A 24,729-nucleotide genomic window follows, 5' to 3' on the forward strand; every position below is an offset into this window, starting at 1 on the left:
AACCGTAGTAAGGTTTGGTCAAATGAACAACAGCATTCTGGGTTAAATGGTAAAATCCAGCACATTCTGTCCCATAGTTACACAGCAGTGGGGTTAAGGTTGTTATTTTTTATATTATATTATATATAAACTATAATATAATATAATTAACTCCTAAAGCTCGAATGGTGAAAGATGTGGATCTTTAGCTCCATAAACTGCAACAATTTTCCCCCAAATTTTCAAAGAACCATGGCTGGATCTCCAACTGGAAAAAAAGGCCTACTGCGTAATGGGCTCAGACCTCCCTGGGGTTGCAAATTTGTTAGAGTTCAGTATGTAAAATCAAACCTTCAGCTAAAAAGCGTTCACAGGGTTAAAAACTGATTAGGTGACAAAATAGACTAGAATTGAACACAAACAAATCATAAAATGAAATGCACTGGAACACGTGACATTAAAACACTTTGAACCTTGACAACCCTAATACTCAAAATCTGCTGCCATCATCTCACACGCCAAGACATGCAACACGTCAATGTGGGCTTTTATTTTGAAATATTAGCTCGGACGTTATCTTTATTTTTGGGGATACCTTGACAGTCTTCCTCCTCCGGAAAGAGGGCTCAATACTGTCCAAGCCTCAGTATTTGTTTAATGCACCTTTCAAGGTATCCAGATAATACGACTGTAGCAGCCATGATTTTTTATCTTTCCTGTTAAAACGGCTGCTGATGTTTGTCTCATTTTTGCCAGACATGATAACAAAAAATAAAACGAGGCTCCAGATTTGAACCCTGCAGAGACCTGTGGCACGATGACAGACAACAAAGTAGAGACAGCGACGGTTTAATATGCCAGTTCCATTTAATAAAAAAATCTATTTATATTAATAACACTTCAGTGAACAAATATAAATTACAATTTGTGTGTGACAGATTTATCTGCCTGTAAAGTTACCTGCCGGAAATGTTTATAAATCTGCTTCATTTAAAATATTTAATTACTTAAAAAAATCAGGTCACATACAGCAGTGATGAGAGGCTGGACAACAACTCACATGTCTGATAAACTGTGCAAGTCACATCAAAGGAGAACAACAAGGCTGTACAGAAAAAATACTGTATATACAACACAACAAAGTAACCATGAATTTTTTTTATGGTGATATTTGGTCAATACATGTAAAGACAAAAGAAAACAAATTAAATATAAGTTTGACATAATCATCACAATCATAGGAATTAATCTAAAATACTTGGTCCTGACAGGTTTATCTCCAAAACTGAAATCAAAACCAAAAGTAAAAAGGTGAGACTGTGGATAAGAGTCCCTGGACTTATTAAATACATCAGTTCTTTTTTTTTTAAATACATTTCATGAGAGTAATACTGAGGGTAAAGTACTTTTTGTGACAGAGAAGACAATTGTCCAAACTGAAGAATTCAGGGTGAAGTCTGGTCCAGAGCCTGATGAGCCAGCCTCAGATTTTCTCTCAGGTCGTCCATCTGTCTCTCTGTTTGTGCTCTCACGATGCTCAGCTCAGTGTAAATGTCCTTGTACCTCTTTGTTGCGTTCCTCTTGTCCTGAAATGTGACACAGATCTGGACCTTTAGTGTTTACCAAACTGCTAAAAGTAAAATTTTGGACGCAAGTGAAAGATAAAAGTAAAATTCCTTCTCTTTTACCCACAAAAATTTAGGAATAAAAAACATTTTTCATTTGAACATTTGATTGGATATTAATTACACCACTTTTTGGGAGTTATCAGGCGGCAAACAAACAGCAAGAATGAATCTGACATTCATTTTATTTACAATCAGTGTCTAAGTATCTTTGTCTGCACTTGTTAGTGTGAAACTAAAATTCTGCTTATTATCTGATTTCTCTGACCTCTACCATCAACAGGACGTCTGGCAGGAGGATTTCATTTCCATTTCAGCCAATTTCCTATGATTTCATCTCTATTTATATATTTATACATTATGAATATATTACATTGGTGTGGGACCAGTGTGTGGGAATCAGATGGATCTATTGGCAGAAATTTAGTATAATATTCATAATAGTTTTCAGTAATGTATAATCACCTGAAACTAAGAATCGTTGTGTTTTCATTAGGTTAGAATAAGCCCTTCATATCGACATAGGGAGCAAATCTTCTCCCATGTTGCGCCGCCATGTTTCTACAGTAGCCCGGAACGGACAAACCAAAGACAGGCCTTTCATGTTTTCACGTTACCTGAAGGCCACCATAGCGCCTCCTACGCAGTTCTTGCAGAATAATGTATCACTGAACAATGTTTTTTCTATACAGGAGTTGTAGGGTCAATCTATCTTTCTGCTTGGCTATTTTTCCTATAAGTGATCAATAATGTGATCGGTTGAGTCCCTTTGCTCACACATTTAACAGTCTGATTTAACACAATCAGACTGTTGACGGTTGATTCTCACCCTTTGTGCTGACTGCAGCTCTTCCTTCAGAGACGTGATCTCCTGCTTCAGACTCTGCACCTCAGACTCCTTGACTCGCAGAGTGATCTGCAATAAAAACTTCAAATCATCAGCTTCATATCTTTGGAAAAAAGCTGAAGTGCAGAATCAAACATCTTGTTCACACTCAAATGGCACCCATGAGCATTTTTACAGGGATAAGTTACAGTACCCGTGTCATGGGTGACATCTAGTGGTCCAGTCAACACCTGAATTAACTTAAACCTGCTGCAGGCCCAGTTTAACCCAGAGTTTTAGTAGCTGTGTTATATAACTGTGTTATTACAATTTAAGGTGTCACTTCATCCTCAGTTCATTTTTGATCACAGAAACATGGTGACTAATAATCTGACAAACGTCAAACAACCAGCCGTTAACTGATGTAGCGCTCTGTCACAAGTGCAGAGGGCACAAGGCTACAAGGAGGACATGTGGTCACTTTCCCAGAAATGTAGAAGTCACATATCTAAATATATATAATCAGTTTTAGTCTAAGCTAATTCTGTATATTTGAGTCAGTGACAGCAACACAGATAAAATGATGATGACAGTGATCATTTCATTTTCAGAACTGACCTTATATTGACTTAATGACAGTCATTAAAATGCTAATAATATATACATTTGTCCACAGTGAATTCTTGTGTTGGTGAAGTCGTTTCTCCTCTTTGATGAAGAGAGACTTAGAGCTCTGTCAAAACTGAACTCATCGATATTAGAGATTCAGTTTATAGAAAACATCAATGATTCTTTCTCCCAGTGAGAAAGCTGTCACTCCAAATGTTCTAGTGGTCCCTCCTTTACGCTTTAACCGTTACCTTTCTCTCCCGACTCACCTCCATCTCGTAGATGTCCATCCCCTGACTGAGCGGCAGGTCGTCCTGTTTGGCCAGCGAACACAGTCTGGTGATCTCTGCTGCGAGGTGACCGCTCAGCTCCTGGACAAAATAGGGGATATAATTTAAACTGAATAAAAAGACAAATAAACTAAAGTAAAAGCTCAAATAAATTGTCTTGTTTTTCTAAAAACAAAAATCGTCAGAATAATTTGAAAGAAACTGCAATAATATATAAAAATTCGACATATATGAGACTTTTAGATTTTCAAAAAAGCCACAGATATCTTGACATATGGAGCAGAATATTGATGACTAAACTAAGCGAAGATCTATTTGTTGGTTTTGTACCCTGGATCTCCTGTGGGTATTAACCGCGCACAAGAACACACGATGGGTGGATTGAAGGGAGTGTATCACCTGGTTCCTGGTCCTCAGGTCCTGGTTTTCCTGCTGGCACTGACACAAGGCCTTCCTCTCTGCATCCACAGCCTGGACCAGATGCCCGTTCTCCAGACACTTGAGAGAGAACTGCTGGGACAAAACCTCGAGCTCCCGCTGGTAGGAGGCCAGCTCCTCACTTCACAAACACACAGCAAACATAGATGTTAAACCCTTAAGAACGTGTTGTCCAAAACCCCCTCAGTTACAAACTGTAATGGTCCCTGGACTGTTGGAAGTCATTACCTGTGTTGTCTGTGTAAGTCCTCCAGGATCGTGTTTCCGTTGTTGTTTTCTGACTGGCATCTCCTCTGCACCTCCCGCTCCAGCTCCAGACGGTGGGCGTTCTTGATGGCTTCGATTGCTGAGAAACAAGGAACAGGAGAGCAGATTCAGGCCCTCCAGATTAATTAAAATAAATATATGTTCAGGATTTCTGAAATTACAGCTAAGAAATAATGCACAAAAAAACTGTATGAAACAGAAATTCCTTCGGTTGAGGTTTGGATTAATGTGATCCTCGATGTTTTTGACTTTGAAAACTAAGGTTTGTATTAAGATTATTACAGGATAAATTATCAGATTTTAAATAAACTATTGGGATTACATTAATTCCCCTTTGTTCTTAAGATACCCCAGTGTTTATCTTATCATCTGTTTAGAATTTAGATTTTTTTTTTCTAAGGTGAAAAGAGGCACCATTCCACATATGCATTTTTAATTATTTTAATTTATTTTTAAATTTTAATTATTTATGTATGTAGTTATTTATTTTTATTTCTATCTTTATTTAATTATTTATCTATTTTCAATTTTGTTTTTTTTTTTACACTGCAGACCCCACAGCAATGTCATTTTTGTAATTTTTCCCCTTTAAATACTTCTGTTTGTCCTTGTTAAAACTATTATTTAGAAAAAGTATTGAAGTTTCGGCAGTTCTCTTAACCACACACTGGACTTGTGATAAAGGTGAGAAAATAAACTTTGTTATTTCACCAAGTAAAGAAATGTTTAATGTTTTATATGTACACCATGCATAAACAAATATGAATTTCTTTTCCTGTTTATCATGTTTTGTGTTTATATAGAATTAGAGCTGAGACAATCAATTAATTAATTAGTTGATCAACAGGAATGTAACTGACAATGTTTTTTTTTTTAATCTATTAATAGGTTGAACCATTTTTCACGCAAAAATTGTGAAAAAATGCCAAATATTTGCAGATTTCAGTGTCACAAAAGAGAAGATTTGCAGCTTTTGTTTGTCATATGTAATTTACCACAGAATATTTTGGGATGTGTTTTTACACATCTTTCTTCACTTCCACTACAAAATATATTGCAGGTATAGGAGCGATGAGAGTCTCTTCTCACCTGTTGCAGTAGCAGCGCTCTCCTCCTCCAGCAGTTGGTCTCTCTCCTCCAGGAGGCGCTCCACTTCCTGTTGGTGTCGGCGCTGCAGCTCCTCAACCACCTTCACATGAGAGTCCTCCATGGAGGCAAACGCACGCTGACATGTGGCCTGGGCGGACGACAGACGCTCACAGGGGTCACATACTGAACTTACAACCTCTGTGTATCACACTAAATGTTTCTTTGTGACCTATTTCCATCTTTTAATTCCACTGGTCAAAAACGTCGTTCTAAAAAAGCGCACTCCACTGACTGAACGTGGCACTCCAATAACACTGTTTGACTCATGATGGACAGTAAAACTAAAGTAGACGCCTCATGAGACTTGGCTATGTTATGCTCATGGAGCCTGGATAAAGCAGAGCCACACATGGCTTTATACTACTTTTACACAGGTGTGATAGAACTCCAACACCTGTAAATAGACTTAAATCTTAAAATACTGGCTATGAAAATTTAGCACTGCCTACCTTCAGCTTCTCCGTCTCCATCTCCTGTTGCATCTGAACAGAACTCATTTTCCCGTCAAACTCCTCTTTCATCTCTTCCACAGTGACAGACAGCAGCTCCTCCAGCTCCTCCACTCTTCTTCTCAGCGACAAAACTTGCTCCATCTCCAGGTTTGGATCTGTTTCCCGCTGGGATTCATCACTTTCTTCTAAGTTTTCATCCGACACCTCCTGGCTTCCCAATTGTGTGGTTTCCATACAGCTGAGCGAGGACTCAACCGTCTCTTCTTCTGGTGTTTCGGATTTCTGTTTAACATCTTCTTCCCTCGTTTCACCTTCAGTACTTTCCTTTGTTATCTCTGTCTCTGTGTCCTGTGGGTAAATCTCATCTGTCTGACAACACACACTCATCTTATCTCTCCATGAGGATCCTTGTTCTTCTTCTAGGTTCAACAGTCTTTCTTTTAGTTCTTTGTTTTCTTCAATCAGTTTGACACAGTTGCTGCAGTTAAGAGAAGAAGTGAGCAGTTTCTGTTTGGTTTCTTCAAGCTCTTTCTCACATTTTGACTGAACCTGGTTTAAGTGACAGCAGTACAGAGCTTCAGTGGCTGCAGAGTGAAAGAAACCAAACCAAGGATGCGCTGAAATGTGAAAGGCGTTAAGTCTGTCTGCAATCAGCTGGAGTTGTTCTGGGGCATAGGTGCTGACAGAGGAGGCGACTTGGTTTAGCAAAGAGATTTTCATCTGTGTGATCGCTCTAAAATGTTCAACGCCACAGAGCTGGTTAAAATCAGACAACTTGCTTTCATCGATCTTTGTGCTTTCTGTTTCTGTCACACTTGCGGTATCCCAAATAATATCCAGATCTTTCAAACCTTCCCTCCCCTCGTCTGTGCGTGAACCTGTCTCGGGAAGTAGACCTACACCTACAAGCAGCATTTCTCTCTCTAAAATCATGTGCTCTGTCACCTGACTGAGAAGCACTTCTACAGATTTCTCCTCATCTGATTGGGAAGGGCTGGCTCGCAGTTTGTTGAGAAGCAAACTCCATAACCCTTCCTCCCACTTCAGCTGACTCACCACTGCAGGCGTCTCCTCCTCACCCTCACTTTCTTTTCCAAAATCCAACCTGTCAATCGCCTCCAATAATTTCCCCAAAGCTTCCAACCTCATGACCATCCCTTCTATCACTTGCTGGATCCTTTCTTCACCAGAAACACAACTCTTTTCTCCCTTCAACCTCTCCTTCTTTAACTCCTGACTCAGTCTCACGATGTCAGCCTCGGCCTCTGCAGCTCTCTGAAGGTAAAGTTTCTCAGCCACCTTCAGCTCTGCGTTTTGCACCTGCAGCTCCCTGCAGGTTGCTTCTGATTGGTCGAGCTGCCTCTCCAGCTCTGTCAGCTTAGCTTCAGTAGCCTGAAAGCACAGCAGCAGATACCCCTCTGCTTTCTGTTCATTTTTCTCCTCTTCTGTCTCTTCCTTCTCTGCCGGGATGTTCAGCTGCAGCAGCGCCTCCGCCTCCCTCAGATTTTCCTCCAGAGATGTGATCAGCGTCTGGGCCTCCAGGAGCTCCTGGTTCCTCACACCCAGCTCCCTCTCCAGATCTCCTGCCCTCATCTTTCCCTGTTGCTCCACTTCTGGGAGGTGATGGGGTTCGGTGTACCTGCTGCTGAGCTCTGCTTTCAGCCTCTCGATCTCGCGGTCTGCCTCCGTCAGTTGGTTTAACATCTCCTGGTTGCGCTGGTTGAGGGCCTCGTTCTGGCTGGTGAGCAGCTCCACCTCTTGGGAAAGCCTCCTCACCATCGCCTGGTCTGGAGGTATGTACTGCTCTATGAGACAGTTGAGTGGGCTCTCATCTCCCTCTGCAGGCTTTTCCAAAATGAATGATTCTGGGTCATATTCACTGTCATTTATTTGTGTTTCTGAAGTGGGGAACAGCTGACTGTCTTCTCTGTCTAGCTGCTTCTGGTGGTTGGTTGTTGTGCTATCAAAGTTTAGTCCTGTGATTCCTCCATCATTCTGAGACAGTGCATGTTGCCTGTCTGATGCAGGTGAAAGTAAAGGTGTGAAATCTCCCAATTCTTGGAAATTGCCCTCTGTATCATGCAGCCAGATGCTGGGCATCTGAGGTGTTGATGAAGGGGGTTCGAGGCCGAGCTGCTCCTGCATGTCCTGTCTGATAATGTTCTGCCGCTGTAAGAGCTCTCTGGTCTCTTCATATACATCTCTCAGACTCTGTGTTTGGCCGTTTGACGTATTTTCGTTTGGGGGACCTGGTGGAGGGTCAGGCTTAGAAAAGAAACCGGAATAGGAGAAAAGGGAGAAAGGAGGACGATTAGCTCCACACAGAAACAAGATATCAGCTAAGAGGCTCCAGATTTAGTATTTAGCTTTACCCTTGTAACCTGCTCCTGCTGCTGCTGCTGCTGCTGCTGCTGCTGATGATATCCCACTGGACTCAGCTGAGCTTCCAGCTCTAGTCTGCGCCGCTCGGACTCTGCCAGCTGAATCTTCAGATCCTCAACCTTCAACAACATAGAGATAACCAGTTAAAGGGGCAGTGCAATTTTACACTTGAAGATAGTTCACTCTGTAATGTTGGTACTCCTCAGCCTGTGAAAGCAGTTGTATAGTAGGATGTTCTACATTAGGAGAGAAAATGGTTTGTAAATTTGGTTTGTAGGTTATACATTTATAACATAAAGCCTGTGCTACAAACTGCGGACATGCAGTCTGAATTCATTACATACATTGGAACGAGTTGACCCCACATGTGAAGTACTCACCCCCTTCCTGTAGATGTCCAAAAGCTTCTCCATCTCCACAGTGTCTTTGGCTTCAGTAAACAGTGAGACTGTCCTCTCCGGTCTGAACATAGTCTTCTCCACCTGCTTCCAGCACTCTTCCATCTCCTCTTCCACTTTTTCTTGAGATTTTGGACTCAGTGCTCTGACACCGCCACTCTCTCTCTTATCTCCACTCTCTTCCCAGCTCAGAGAGAAGCCCAGCATGTTCTCATACCTCCTCCTCCTCTCCTCCCGCCTCCTCCTTCTCTCCAGGTCTCCCATCTCCAGCGAGCACGGAGATTTAGTCCTCTGAGGGTCGGTCTCCAGTGTTGACTTTTTCTGAGGTCTAAACTCAGCCCAGTCAAATGTTCTGTAGCGCCCTTCTCGCCGTCTTTCCATCACACTCCTGGGTTTGGGATGAGAGTCTCTCTCTGTTGGGATGTCAATGGAGGAAGAGTCCTGAGTCACATCTGGTTTGGGGAGGGCTTCAGGTGGGCTGCAGGGGACGTGGTGGCCAGGTAAACTGCATACATCAACCATGTAAATCATTCTTTTAAGGAAAAACTTTTCAAACAAACATTTCAACAAACTGAGGATTCACTGCTTTCCTCCGTTCAATCAGTGTAAACTGATGAACCTTTGGTGCTTGAACCGCCGGTTGGTAAAAAACAAATGATTCTATAACACGTCACTTTGGGCTCTGAAAAATTGTGATCAACATTTTCTATTATTGTAATTAATTAATTAAATTTAATTTCCCATTTTATCCCACAGGACTATTGTAATTTGACTTTACCTGGCTACATCTGGAGCATTAGCTGGATGCACATTTTTCATCAGAGACTGGATCCAGTTCTTGCGTATCCCTGCAGTCATGGCCGACAGTGTGTAGACGGCCTTCGGAGTCTGTGACATATACAAAGTTAATTATCAGGAGATAAAATTTTGGCTCTTTAGCGTAGGAATTGTTGCTATAACATCTTACATGGATCTGAAATCCGTAGTTCCTCTGCACCTGGTACTCGGACACATTATAACACTTCGTTAGGTCAATTTCTCCTTTAAGATCTGAAGCCTGTGAGGAGGAATCAGAAAATATCTGTGTTGAATGAAACACAAAAACTGAATGTTTTTACAATTCAAAACCAATACATATGAAAGTACCTCCTCAGTTACTGAGTCCTTGAAGTATCTAAGACTGTCAGTTGACAGCACAAACCAGTATTTCTTCCACTAGAGGGAAGCAAAGAACAAATGAAATGTACAGAAGGTGAGAGGTTGTTAACATCATTTAGTTTAGGACTATAAAAATAGTTTACCTGGTCATTTTCATCCAGTTTCACCATCCAGCCTTTTTTGAAGTTTAATAAATCTGGCTGTAAAGAAGATAAAATGTGAACATTTTTGTTGTTAATACAAAAGCAGTTTAAAAAAAGGGAGCAGAAGAACTGTCTCATTGGTGATCGGACCTGTGAGCACTGAATAAAGCTTTGTTCAAGTTATTATAAAGGAATGAAAGTTATCTTATGTTAGTGTTTCTCAACCTGGGGGTCACAACAAAAACGCAGGAGGTCATGAGATGATTTACAGCATGACAAAGAAGAAAAACATATTTCTGCTGCACAAATTTTATTTGTAACTTTCATTTAATCTTTGTGGTTTTTATTGTAAATAAATCAAATTTTTTATATTCCTACAAATTATTTTTTTTAAAAAGCAGGATCACAAGAATAAAAATACCAGTAAACCCTGATTTACAATGGTAAATCTGCTGGTATTGTTTTCATATGTTTTATTATGTCTCTTTTCCTTTTTTTCCTCTTTTCCTTATTTCCTAAGAATTGCTTCTAACCGTGATTTTGAACATGTCTGATAAGACAAGAAGATTACACAAACAGTTTGAGGCCTGTATGAATTAATTTACATTTTCTTTTACAGATTTTCTCTCTACATTTGGATGGAGTAAAGCCATGAAGCACAGGGGTTAACAAAAGAAGCTCAACCTTGCATCAGTGTTTTAATATTTTGTCAACACAATCAGTGTACCAGAACCTTAAAATGCATCATAAGATTAACAAACTTATGACTTGAATCAGGACAAATCTGATCAAAGAATAGGTAAATAACACAAAGAATATGATTAGTACTCAAGGTCACATAAGGATTAAGGAGCTGTTTGTCCTCTAGGGGGGGTAATTGGGGCTTCCATACATTTCATCTACACTGCCAGTGCAAGTGCGTAGTGATGCCTGATTTTCAGACATAAATAATTAGCGTTTAGTTTTTAATTAATGACTTACTGTCATGACGGTGTCTGACGTCCTGCGGTCCAGGGATTTGGATCGTCTCTGAGGAGGGGGCGCGCCGAGCTGGGCTATGTCTCCACATGACTGCAGTTTCTGTGGAGGGCAAAAAGTCAAAAATCAAAATGATTGCGAAAACACTGAAATAACAAGAACTCCTTTCATCACCAGCATTCATGTTTTTTTTTTTTTGTTTTTTTTTTTTTTATCAGACACAGGTTTTCACTGATGCGGAGACGTGACGTGTTTTCTCAATTGGGACGGTGGCAGCTTTGCAGCCTGCATTCCTTCAACCGGAGTAACCGATAGTCTGGGTCCTTGGCAGGGATGTCAGCTGTAAGGATTAGGCCTGCTGTAGAGCTCTGCAGGGAGCCCAGCAGGCTTTTCTCCACCGCCTGTTAAACTCTTACTCACATCACCAGTGAACTGCACATGGGTGACTGGATTTGGATGTGGAATGCATGAAAAGGTTTTAGAGGAAACATAATCCCTGATACTCCGAAGCCTTTTTGTCTTACATTTCAAAATGATGCTACAAGTCCAAAGAGCTGAGAGTGAGATTCCTGCATGCTTCTTATGATCAGGTTTCATGCTGGCTAATAGAGACGCCTTAACAGCACGTATCAGGGTCTCTGTCAAGTCTGGATTACACAGCATTAAATGGAACAAGGTTTTTTGTTTACTTGAGCCTCTGCTATTCAAAAGATTCATTCTTCCCTCTTATATAACCACTTTAATGGGAAAAAATGACCACTTTAATGGTTACAGAACATTCTTTGTGTTTTCTCTTTCTCTGGCATTTACATTGAAAACTATCCAAGGACACAACACACGCAGGAACACAGTGCTCCGGCTGCAGTTGAACTGGTCTCTTTTTCCTCCCAAACAATTACTGACGGCTGCAGACAGAGCCCGTCCTCTGTTCGATGAAGAAGACTCCCAGAGCTGGAGGGGGAGTGGAGGGGGGGTGGGGGCTGTCTTGGGCATCTCAGCTCTGAGGCCTGAATGAACGCCGGACGGGCTCCTCTGACCTTCTTCTTGCTACCAAAACAAATGCACCCATAGACATAAATCATCACATGGGATAAAAAGTGCTGCTGGTGTATTTAAAAGGCAAATCCTCTGGAATGAGCCTGTGTGTTTAATCAAAGATTAACAGCGGCCACACTGATGACCATCTGTGTTGCACTACTGTGATCACAGTGTTTTCCACATCAGCCTCAGCGCCTGATGGCGTATTTCATAAAGGTGGCTCAGGATTCAGGAAACTTTACTCTGAAAACTCTGAAAACTGAACGCGCCTCACAAACTGAATCAGGGTTAATCTGCTTCATTACGACAGCTAATGTGGGCAGACAAGGTCAAGCCTGATTTATTTCATGACTTTATAACACAGACCCAAGGCAACGAGCACCGATCACATCAATTCACATTGAAGAAAATAGACCTGCAAGCACAGACATGACTTGACACTCATGTGAGCGCACAAATCAATATTTTTTGCTCAAGAATGAACAACTAGTGCTCTTGATTTAGCATAACTTATCTTCATGCCAATAGTCGTGTCCTGCTTGTACCCTTCACACGCTCACTTGGACTCATTTTGATCTCGGTCAGAAATATGTGGATACACATCACGTGTTCATCTGTTAAACACGTCGTTGCGTTGCGTTGTGTTGTGTTGTGTTGCGTTGTGTTGTGTTGTGTTGTGTTGCGTTGTGTTGTGTTGTGTTGTGTCGTGTTGCGTTGTGTTGCGTTGTGTTGCGTTGTCAGTGGAAAAACTGTTTTTTTGGCCAATTGGGGGCAGCAGACTTGACAGATCATCAAGTGTTATGTTGATATGTTGAACTGATGATGATGATGATGATGATGATGATGATGAATGTAAGTCCAGTATTCCCTCACTTTAGCTCTGTTTTTGGTCTCCACCAGCTCCTGAGGAGAATCTCTGGCTCAGCTGCTAAATGCTGAATTTAGAGAAATTTTACATTCACTGCAAATAGACTCATGATCAATGATCAATTTTTATCATGACTGTTTTTTATGTTACTATCAGCTGTAATATGTGATTTTTACTCTCAAAAATCAATATCAGTATCTGTCAGGTAACAGTCACTCCCTTATTATATGTCTAATATCTGCTTTACATTTTCTACATTAAACCAAAAATCAAGTAAAATCAGGAAAAGCTCTAAGATGAACATATATTTTCCAGAAGAGATTTAAAGGAGGTCACTGATGCTGCTGACCTGATTTCCTCAGGCGGCTCGTTCCACAGTTTCAGGGCTCTGACTGAGAAGGCTCTGACACCTTTAGTTTTCAGTTGTGCCTCAAGAACAGATAAAAGAGCTCTGGCCGAGGGGCTCAGGCTACAAAACTGGCTCATATGCAACTAACAGGTCAGATCTATCTCGGAGAGCCTTAAACACTTCTCTTGGATCTTATTAAAAGTCAGGTGAAGAGGCTGTTGCGGTAGTTGAGTCGCAGTGTAAAATGGCCTCTGTGTCTTACATCTTATTTTGAAAATATTTCTAAGATGATAAAAACAAGACATTAAACAGTTTTGAAAATAAACTCTGCTTTTCAGAACCACATTTACAAAACAGCCCTCAGGACCAGGCGAGTCTGGAGGTATCCATTTCCATAGTAACTCCATTGTGAGGTTTATTTGAAAAAACAAACCTGAGTGACTGATTTGAGCCTAGTTTAACTTGTAATCTATCTTTATGTAACTTCCTGTGGACTGTTTATGCTTCATGTTTGTGTTTTGTTGACACTATCACACACAGACACACAATTGTTAAGGTTTACTCACCTCTTTAATCGCTAAGGCCTGACAAGACACAGGGTCATTCACAAACAGATGTGCACTTGGAAAGGAGCCGCAAAAGGAGGCACTGCTTTCTGAGTTGATCAAGTTCAGTAAACACAGACCGTCATGATTTTGCAGAGGTTCTCATAAAGAGCCCTTAAGACTCACAGTTCCCAACATGACACTGTCTCTTGTTTCAGGTCATTGGAATCCCTGGAAAAAAGTGTGTAAGAGGAATGCTGTCTCCCAGATTACGACACACAAGAGCAGGCGGACTGAACGCCTTCAGGGCATCAAAACCAGTTCTGTTCACAAACAAAGTGCAGCTCAGAGTGAATCACCAACTCTCTCCCACCTGCTGACACATGTACCCACTCACACACATGCTGGAAGAAACACATGCCTTGACAAGGCAGGATCGACTTGTCCACGCGTTTCTCGACAAACTCTCATCACCTGCCTTTTAGCGTGCAGCGTGGACTCAATGTGGACTATGAAGATGCAAAAAACCTTGAATGAAACAGGATCCCTTGTGTTTACACGGTGGCTGATTGATGCAAACAGTGTCAGAGGGGAATTTGAGACGAGTTTACCTTTTCCAGATATTACATCAGGTCAGAGCTTCATTGTTGAAGTGACGTCTTTCTCTGTATAACACCTGGTTGTGTGAGTCATGTCCAAACCAGTCCAGCCTACAGCCCAGCCCAGTGGCAGGCCCAGTCCAGTCACGACAAACCCACATTACCTATTCATGATTATTACTATCATATGGCAGCAAACGACCGCAGTCAGGAAACGGGTTTTTAATTGTTTAATGTTGATGTTAAAGTACCGGAAATCATATTGTCTTAATCATGCACCTACATGAAACATTGATGTTGCAACAATAATAGTCATTTCACAAGGGATATACGTTTACTGGTTTAAAAAGAGTGTGTTTCTGTCTCCTTGAGCCTGAGCAACTACCCATGGGCAAGCCTGCCATCACATTATGGTGATTTATCATCAGTTATATCAGTTAATCATTTTTTTTTTATGTCTTATTTAATTTGGTTAGTCCTTCATTTTACACAGAGTTACTGCTCCCAGTCACAACATAGACCGGCACATAAACAAACGGGATAAACATAAAAAGATAAAACATGTTAATCAATGAGCCTCAGGGGTGCTGGTGGGTGTATATTTACTGTATAGACATGGGAGCGGTATTAATCTTCTCATCTACTCCTCGTCAAGGGGGGGTCTCTGAAGTTATCTGACCAACCAACAAGCAGGTCTGATGAAGCATACTAGCAGCGTCAGCGACCGAAAATAGATGAACAGACCAGCCTGCGTAGTGCAGAAGGTGTATTGTAGCGTGAAACATGTATTTAGTGTGGTTACCTCTTGCTTGCTGGTGCGAACCTCACTCCTGCCCTTCCTGGAAACGGCTGTCCCTCCTCCCTGCTCTTTCTCTGCGGCCTCCAATCCCAGAATCCTCTCTGCTGTGCTGCCATGGCTGGAAAACATGAACCATTAATTAGTGAAAAGATTTCACCCGAGACAAACGCACTGTATGTTCGTGTGGCTTCCCCAACCCCGCTAACACACAGGTGGGTTCTGACATCATTTCCACCAGGATGACAGCTCCATAATCACTCCAAACTGCACCTGTGCAGCCAAGATCTTTTCATCATTGTTGTTGCTGCTGCTGAGAGATGACGGACAAGTAACCTGATATAAAGTACAGACAACTGTATGATGATGGCAACAAATGCTGCTAGTTAAAAGCTGGACTCACGATCAGTCAGTATCTTTCAGGACATGAGTGTGATATGTTCTGTTAGGAAGCTGATTTCATGGATGACAGAGACACATTACATTTACATTATTTTAACTGAATGGACTTTGTAAACATGTTCATTTGTTTGTGGGGTTAGAAATGGTTTTTAAAGTTCTTTTATTTAACCAAAGTTAAAGCTTTGTGGGACGTTTTTTTTTTTACTCTATACGAGCATTAAAAAATGGAACAGCCATTTGCCGCATGTGAAGTGTGAACAATTAGAATTTACTGGCCAATCAAGAGAAAATGAATCAATGACAATTTTAGTAATTGTTTATGTAAATATTACACATGTTGGGGCAGATTGATCAACAAATAGTACTGTAAGCCAGCAACAGTAGGATCAATAACAAAACAATGATCCATCTCCTGTTCTTCGTGCCGCAGTCTGTTCCTGTCGTGATCATATATATATATATATGTATGTATGTATATGTAAATATATATTTCAACAGTACATTATCAAAGCCTGACTCTGTTTTAAACATCACATGATAACTCTGTGTTGTTGTGTTTTTTAGACCAGAATGGAAAAAAAAAATCTGCTCAACAGCGTCTGTTTTACTGTTCCTAAAAGGTAACGCAGGTTTACTTCTACATACATGAGTAATCTCTGTAAATTCTTCTTGAGCAGGATGTTTCACTTCCCTCTGAGACAGGCCCGTGCCCTCAAACTGAGCTCTGAGCTGAAGTCTACTTTCTCTGACAGGCAGGCAGACAGTCAGCATTAAGGTCCTGAGAAACAAGGCTGCAGATATCTAATTACACCAGTGTTTTGGAATTTCTGGCCTTATTTGGAGGGGGGGATAAGTATTTTGTGTTTTTGTTTCCCAATAAGGCAATGAGTGAAGAACTGAGATATATTCTCCTCACGTGACCGGTTTACATGCTGCTGGGGCACAAACTGGGAGGGTTTCTTTAAGCTAAATATAAAAATGCGGCAGTCAGATCTCTAATGGAGGGGTAGAGCGTGAGCCTTTGATCTGGTGTTTAGCGTTGTGTGATAGCTGTTCGGCTTTATACTGGGGGGAAGCTGAGAGGCATTGGATGTCCTCTGTGCTAATTGCTTGCACATTTACCCCCTTTTCCTTTGCCAAGGCACTTTAAATGGTTAGCATTACCCACAGATTACATGCAAACATACATACAGAAAATAAACACCAGATTGCAGCCAAACACAATCTACAGAAGAGTTACTCTTACACATTATCATCAAAATTGGCTGGAAATTGCTAATCTTCCCCTGATTCATTTCTAACCTTCTGTCCTGGCTCTGGTTCTTGTTGTTTGTTGATGTTTGGATGTTGTTTGACTCAGGGTCCGTGTTTCCATTGGCTGCCGAGCCCAAAATTGGGCTCCCGAAACTGCCAGCAGCATCCAAGATCTGAGAGTCCGTGGAGACCGGGCACAGGTAGGCAGACGTGTTGCCTGGATATAGAGAGCAACACAAAAAGGTTTCAGACTGGAGTTAGACATAATGCAGGAAAGACAATCTGACAACAGTTTGGTTTAAGTTCACTAAGAAGCTGTATTCAAGGCAAATCATCCAGTGTCCTCACTGAGATACATGGGTTGATCTCCAAGAAGAGTAGAGGACATGAATTCATTCCTCTAAAGAGCTCCAGGGATTTAATCTTTACCCTTCAAACTCTAACACCAAGAGGGCTGAATCAAGAATATGAAATAAGACATATTTTGTACATTAAAATTGAAATATATTTAAGATATAGCTTCTTATAATCCTCTCATATCCTTGACCATCACACACCTATGTTTGCATACGAAAGATACAATGCACCTTTGAAGATTTGCTGAAGTGACTTTACTGGGTTTTATATACATTTGTCATATTTTGTGATGAGATTTTTTTATGTATTCCCTTTACACTTGAATTGTTAATTGCTTTGACAGGTTATCACCCTGGGTGGGTTGGATGGTTAACCACACCTGTCATCAGAGCCTGTCGGACTATTGGTCTGTGTGTAGTTTACTGCCACATAGCACTGAGTCTCTACACATCCAGCAACCAAGCAACCGGATGAAATCATTCTTTAATCCCACAGGACGACGTCAGGGTTGACACTGTAGTCAGTGGCACAAAACCTCCACAGCTTTCCCTCTTAACATTTTACATAATGATATATTTTCCTCAGTTTAAGAAATTACCCAAGAATTCAATAAAGCATCTCAATCAGCTTTTCTTACTAAAAAAAGTAAATACTAAGTGGTTTGAAACTACGGCGTCAGTGAGGCCAATCATTCTGGGCTTCAGGCCCAAATCACTTTGGGTCTTCAAAAACTGGGATATGAGAACCTCGCATGGAGCATCAGCGGGAGGGGGAGTAATCAAACAAGTGTGTTTTTGGCTTTTTCTAGAAGTCAAGTTAGAGTAAAGAACTGAATGATATGTGAAATATTGTTATGTTACAGATGAGTAAGTTCTGTTTCCCCACATGACAGACAGCAACAACTAATTAGGTGATAATAAACAAATCAATAAACCAATGAAAAGGCCCGGATGACTTCGGTTTAGTCCCAAACTTTTTTAAATTCTAGAAACGCCTCTGGTTTGAAGATGGAAATCACATATACGACGTTATTGTTCTAAAGTTGCTATGGTAGCATTGACAGAGCCACAGTCTATTTTCGGTTCCAAATGACAGCTAATTAATCATTTACACCAACACAAAGAAAACAGACTAACTACACTGACTAAATTATGACTGAGAATCAACAGAAAAGATGGATGAACTGGACTGAGAAAGAAAAGATGGTTTATGGTGACAAATATAGAAAAAGGAAACACATGACTAAAAGTAAATCTAATGTATGAATAACCTTTGTATTGAGGATTTTCTGTGTAATTGGTAACTGAGCTCTAACTAAGAATGGATCCTCAGGAGAGAACTAAAAGGAGATCTTCATTTAGACCCACAATAAAAAAAACTTTTGACAAATATTTGTAGATTTCAGCTTTGTAGAAGTAAAGATTTGCTGCTTTTCTTTGTCATGTATCATTTTAAACAGAACTGGGGGACTTTTGGGGTTTTTGGACAAACAAAACATTTGAAGATGACAGCTTCATCACAATGACATTTTTTGAGGTTTCATAGACTCAACAATTCATTGATTAATCAAAGAAATAATCACCAGATTAACCAAAAATGAAAATAATGAACAGTTGCAGCCTTACTCTACTGCAATGCTACAGAGATAATCTAGAAAATACACATGACCCACTTCACAGATACTGGTTGACTTTCTAAAAGAACTGATCAAAATGATTGTCCCTGTCTGGAAAACACCTTAAAGAATTCAATGACTATCCAGGAATTCAATGACAAGAGGAAACCCTGCTACAGACAAGAGTCCTGACAGAGGATCATTCATTAGAGGGTCTGAGGGAGTTCTGATGAAGCAGCCCATAGGCACAGTCAGCAGGAGTTAATCCAGGCCTTTATTACAGGACCTCTCCAGACCCTGCAATAAGTCTGACGCCAGCTAGGTACTGGTGTCCACTCTGTCCCAGCGCAACGCTCCAGTAAGGACCAATACTTGTCCTGTGCTAATCATCAAGCCAACCAGGACCTGTTTAAGAGGTCTTTTATGGATCGTGTTTGGCTTTTATGATGCCTGAAGGTTAGAGACACACGTTTCTCTGCACATCACAGTGTGTTTGTGTGTTTCTGTCTGTCACTTCCTGTTAAAGCAAAAACTCCTCCAGCCAGTTCCCATGAACACAATCCAGGACTCAGTCACTGTGTCTGGTTAAACAAGGGTTAAATGAACTGTTTAAAAAAAAAGCTGCAAGTGTGTGAACATCTGCACGACGTTAGGACAGAGCAAGAGGACAGGAAGTGGATGTGATTGGCTGATGGACACGAAAGCCAGGGTGTGTGTGTGTGTGTGTGTGTGTGTGTGTGTGTGTGTGTGTGTGTGTGTGTGTGTGTGTGTGTGTTTTGCCTCTGCTGCACCTGCAGGGGTCTGCTCTGGGCCTGGGGGATCTGTGTCTGTGACAGTCCAGATGGGGGTCACATCCTGTCCCCTGCCCTGCTGGTCTTCCTGCCACCGACCACAGCTGGACTCTGCCGGATCAGTTGCAGCCATCTTTGCTGGACTGGGTTCCTAATTTTTCATTAGAAAAAACAAAAAGACAATTCAGCACTTCTTTTATTTATATATTTTTCTTCTATTTTTTTCTATTCTCTATTCACTGTGAGGTTCAGTCGTGGTTTTAGTCTCATACTGACCAAAGATGAAATATGAAGGGGGATCAAAAACTACAGGATTCATCCTTTGAGGACCATGACTAACTAAATTTAATTTCATGGTGATATTAATATTAGCAGCTCCCGAAGCTGTTAATCTGTTAATCTTGCACTGAATCAAAGTGTTCCAGCATCATTTGTCCCCACAGCTGGCAGGACAAACACAGTGTGAGCTACAGAGTGTACTGAATCACTGATGGGACATTTGCTTTGCTACCTGGGTGGTAACAGGATCCACTTTGCGTTTTTTCTTCTGATTTTGCTTGTTAGTCTGTAGATACACTGCAAGCTGTTCACTCCACCTGGTAAAGACATATAGAAACAGCAGAGACGAGGCATTATACAGGCTGGATGTGAGAAACCTTACTGCTAAATGCTCCTGTACTTTCTCTTCAGTTTTATACCGACCCATTAATGATCTCTTTATTGTCACCACGGATGAATATTTCCTGCTCCGGCGTGACGATGCAGAGCGCGTTTCTCTGGCCCGTCCTGGGCTCAGCGTCTGTGATGTCCGTGCACTGATTCATGTTCACCGTCCCCTGTGGCAAAGTGCTTGGCTGGAGGAGAATCAGAGCATCTAAGTTACTCTTGTAGGGGTTGGAGAGCTTGTTACTGAAATTGTGTTGCTAGGACTGATTACCAGAACGCACATGAAAATGACAGTTACACAGAGTGGTTAGTGGTGTTGAGTGTGGAATGAAAGAGATGAAGGAATGAGATTTGAGGGGATCACAGAGAGAGGGGGGATGTGTGCATTAGAGGACAGGCTAAGCCCAAATCATCTGCTGCGGTTCTGCTCACAACATCTGGCCTAAAGATGCCAGCTTGATCCCAACATGCTGTAAAGGCAGATGTATACTGTATACAGAGCTGGGCTTACTGTACACTGCTATCTTTTGTATGTTTTTGTATTGATTCACTGTTTCTGAGCACTTTCTCACCAGTTCATCCAGGGCGAAACTCAGGCTGCCGTGTTCATACAGGATGAAGAAGCGCCGCTGCCATTTCTGTCAAACAGAGAGAGGAAACAAAATCAGGAAAATTCTTTTTTTCTTAAGACATAAGTCACAATGCAGAAGTGGGAAATTTCTCTGTATTTCATTTCAGTTTCATTATGCCCTACCCGTGACCTCTGCATTGGGTTGTCAAAGTCTGTCCCCTCCGGAGCCAAACACATCCAGCCTCCGTAGATGGGTTTGGCCTGTATGTCGCGGGAGAAAGAGGAAACCAGATAGTAAGTATTCAGCCAAAGGTTGTAATCATCTCACTGTGTCATTGGTTAGTCAAGTGACAGATACTACAGTATGTATTCATATAATAAATGAATAGTTTATTGTTTAAAATGCTGCACATCCCCTAATTCCTGCTTCACAAATGTCAGGATTTGCTGCTTTTCTTTTTTTTTTAAGTGATAGTAAATGAAACGAAGCCTGCAACTAACAATTACTTTCACTACCAACGAATCTGGTCGTTATTTTTTCTATGAAATAATTTCTTAATCTATGAAATGTAAGACAATAACGTAAAATGTCCATCACAGTTTCTCATGGTCCAATGTGACGTCTTCAGATGTCTTGTTTTGTCCCATCAACAGTTCGAAACCCAAAGATCTTCAGTTTATAATGACATAAAATAGAGAAATTCTCAGATTGGAGAGGATCAAATCTGAGAATATGTGGTAGTTTTTGCTTGAAAAATAACTGAGGCGATTAACCAATAATCAGAATAGTTGGACATTCATCTTCTGTCAACTGACTAGCACCTCCAAATGAAGTATCTTTGGGTTGTTTACAGTCGGTCGGACAAAGATTTACAGCTGGACTGATAAATTGTCCAGGCAGATACCTGCAGATAAGCTCATAACAGATATATAGTGTCACCTTGACATAATTTGTCCACTGACTCACAAGTTGATTTTTCAAATGTAAAATGTTTTGCTTAGTTTGTGTCTTTTTCACAATTCTTAAAAAAAAAAACACACACACACAAATCTAAAAGGGTCTGTAGATGTCACCTTTGGCTCTCAGGAATTTTCAATTGTTTTATGACATTTAACAGAACTTCAGATCAATCAACAATGAAAGCAATTGGCAGTTGAAGCCCAACTAATATAAACCATCATTTTCAATACATACTGTATCAATTGTACACTGAAACTCAATTACACAAGCTGGGATTCCACAGTTAAATTTTTTGCGGCAGGCGGTTGAGCTCTGACATCCAACACTTAACACTCTGTATTTAAAAACAGCTCTGTATTTAAGCACTAAATTCTGATTAAGAAAGCCACTTTTCAAATTTATGTTACAGCACATAAAAGCATCACTGGGTGTACAGCTTTTTTCAGTCAAGCCACACTTCCAAAGCCACACACGCAGTATAGGAAACATTTCTTTTTGAGGATAAACCTGTTTCTGTGAGCCACCAAAATAAATTCAATATGCAGGCAAAATAAAGTGTTTGGTGTGGTGATGTGGGACCAGACTAGGGCTGAAACAAAATAATTATTTTCATCATCTGTGAGTCTATGATTATCTTTGTTTGTTTCATTTAATGTAAGAAATCTGTAAAAAATAAATAATAATAATTAGGCTACAATTTCTCACAATAAAAATTTCCTTAACCCCAATATGACATATCCAAATCCTTTTGTACAACCAAGAGTCCAAAATCCAAATTCTCACATTTGAGAAGCTGGAAACATGATTTCCTGTTGATCGAAAAGCCAACCCAAGTTCAGATGCACAAAATCTTTATTTTGAAACACTACCTTGAGATTTTCTTTGTGAATATGTCCCAAAATTCCTGCGGCTCAAACAAAGAAAATAAACATGACTTTGTGCTCCCTGTTGTTCCCCAATGGAGCAGATTGTTTTGATGCTCAGCCTTTAACTTTGACTTGACAAGAGGGAAAAGATGTGAATTTCTCTTTCTATCATTTGTGAAAACTTAGACGGATAAAGAAAATTCAGACACAGTATGCAACATTTGACACCATGTGAAAAACAATGAAACTATGAACCACAAAACAGCTTTTCTCCATGAATGCAGCCAACTGTGTCAGAGTAATACCATGTGTAGTGTTTGCAGGTTGAGCAACACTGCTGAAATTACAGGGCACAGTGAAACCAGGCAGGGGCACAGAGAGCAATAACATATTTGAACAATGTGAGGCATGTAGGAAGCCGTCATGATTGTCTCCTAACATCACCTGGATTTGACAGACCTGCAGGAACTGTTTTTTCAGATGCGGTGAACCAGTGTACACATGCTTTCTACGCAAAAATAAACTGTCTATACTGCTGATGGTTGGCGAATACGTGCACAAGCATTAAACTTTTTCTGATTCCACTGTCTCACTTTTTCTTATTCTATATATTTTTTTTTTTTTTTTTTTTTTAAATGCCTGTGATAATGCTGCAAACCAATTTCCCCACTGGGACAAATAAAATACTACTACTACTATTGCTGCTTCACTTTGTTTCATATCAGGAATCTGTCAATTCAATCAAAACAAGGATCTTTAGCTAGTATAAGGAATTGAAACGAGGCTCTGCTTTGGGATTTGGGAGATTTGTCTTAATTTTTTACATTTTTTTTTGAAAAACGTGTAATTAATAGATTCACTGTTAAAAATGATGAATCTCCATGTTTATCTTGCAAGACAAAATCGTTTGAACTGAGGAAATAAATGAACTGTTAATCAAAGAAAACTAGCAGTCAGCTCAGTTCCAAGGATGCTAAGAATTAGAGCTGGGACAATTAGTCAATTGGGCCTAATTGATTAGTAGAAAATGAATCTGCATTATTTTGAAAATTGAGTAATCATTTTGGACATTTTCCAAAGCAGAAATGTGAATATTTTTTTTGTTTTATGCTTCTCAATTACTAGACTGGTGTTTTTTTAAGTGAACATCTTTGGATGTCGGACTGTTGGTCGGTTAAAGCAAGACGTGAAGATGTCAGCTTGTGCTATGAGAAATTATAACAGGCATTTTTCACTATTTACTTTCGTTTTAAAGACAAAAAAGATTAATCGGTTAAACAAAGAAATAATCGGCAGATGAATTAATAATGAAAATAGCAATTAGACCACAGTAAAGATAGAAGGTAATTAAACCTTAAATTAAACATTTTCACGTTATATATTTGCATGTTTTCAGACTGAGATTGAAGGTTGAAGTTTGTGTTACATGTACAAGTTAGAAAAACGTAAAGGTTTTTTCAAGACGTAACTCTTGAAAATCATTGATTAGTCAACAGTGACATTAACTGAATCCAAGAGTAGTGTAACGTTACCTGCTCCTTGTCATGGTCGTTCAACAGATGCAGCTCCCGGGACTTGAAGCAGTTTTGGCACTTACTTTTATTAAAGATGTTGGCTTGAAATTTGTTACAGGGATTCGTGGCCTTCTCCCCAGACATGTTTCAGTACATTTAGCTCTCCTCCGCGGCGAATAATCCAGACACAGACCGCTCCCCTCCGCGTTTCCTCCACATTGAATGAAGCGGCTCGTCCTACACGAACATCTGTCATATACTGATCTGTTGACTGCTGTTGTCATGGTCATGTGTTCTGACGTAGAGTTACGACACAACATCCGGTCACAGCCTACAAAATAAAACCACAATTAATTGATTTTCTTTTTCTTTCCTGTTTTTGAAAGAAAGGAATTTATTGAAACATATACATTAAATTTACAGATTAAAAAAAAAAAGAATTAAATAAAAATACAAAATATTTAAAGTTCAGAGGTGTTAACTGCTGTCGTCATACTCTAACGTAGAATCTTCATACATCCGGTCAAATAATCCTAAAAAATAAAATTATTGACTGTTTTTCTTTCCTGTTTCAATTCAACGAAACATATATTGCAATTGTACAGATGAGCAAATAAAATGATAATACTTAAATAAAAAGCATGATGATGTAGTAAAGTAAAACTAAGACAAAGAATTCCTGTCATATTCAGGGAATCCAGACATTTTTTTCCAATGAACAGTTGATTAATTCAAGGATTTTACGGTTTGCTGCATTCAATTTTCACTTAATTTTGCTAAAAAAATAAATAAAGGTTATACCAACAATACTGTTTTTGGTCTGAACTGAACTGTATGCATCAT

At 40.2% G+C, this 24,729-nt stretch overlaps 1 protein-coding gene across 2 annotated transcripts; it reads right to left on the reverse strand.

Moving 5' to 3' along the window:
• Positions 1 to 1,122: 1,122 nt before the first annotated feature.
• Positions 1,123 to 24,158, reverse strand: LOC130185364 (myosin phosphatase Rho-interacting protein-like). 2 transcript variants are annotated; one of them, XM_056401804.1, is made up of 22 exons: positions 23,905 to 24,157; positions 20,729 to 20,806; positions 20,547 to 20,612; positions 20,011 to 20,162; positions 19,820 to 19,904; positions 19,309 to 19,459; positions 16,594 to 16,762; positions 14,896 to 15,010; positions 10,698 to 10,796; positions 9,717 to 9,773; positions 9,562 to 9,630; positions 9,383 to 9,472; positions 9,194 to 9,303; positions 8,398 to 8,920; positions 8,008 to 8,136; positions 5,633 to 7,900; positions 5,124 to 5,271; positions 3,996 to 4,113; positions 3,729 to 3,888; positions 3,309 to 3,410; positions 2,434 to 2,520; positions 1,123 to 1,565 (listed from the first exon to the last, which is right to left on the reverse strand). In XM_056401804.1, exons 1-22 carry the CDS (start codon positions 24,028 to 24,030, stop codon positions 1,425 to 1,427), a joined length of 5,043 nt encoding a protein of 1,680 aa, XP_056257779.1. In that variant the 5' UTR covers positions 24,031 to 24,157; the 3' UTR covers positions 1,123 to 1,424. The 2 variants fall into 2 exon arrangements, 1 of the variants encoding a protein (XP_056257779.1); XR_008830142.1 differs by lacking the exon at positions 1,123 to 1,565 and having other exon boundaries at positions 2,486 to 2,520; positions 3,996 to 4,148; positions 23,905 to 24,158.
• Positions 24,159 to 24,729: the final 571 nt, after the last annotated feature.

This window comes from Seriola aureovittata, chromosome 17 (genome assembly GCF_021018895.1).
Source record: "Seriola aureovittata isolate HTS-2021-v1 ecotype China chromosome 17, ASM2101889v1, whole genome shotgun sequence".
In the NCBI taxonomy this organism is placed as follows: Eukaryota; Metazoa; Chordata; class Actinopteri; order Carangiformes; family Carangidae; genus Seriola; species Seriola aureovittata.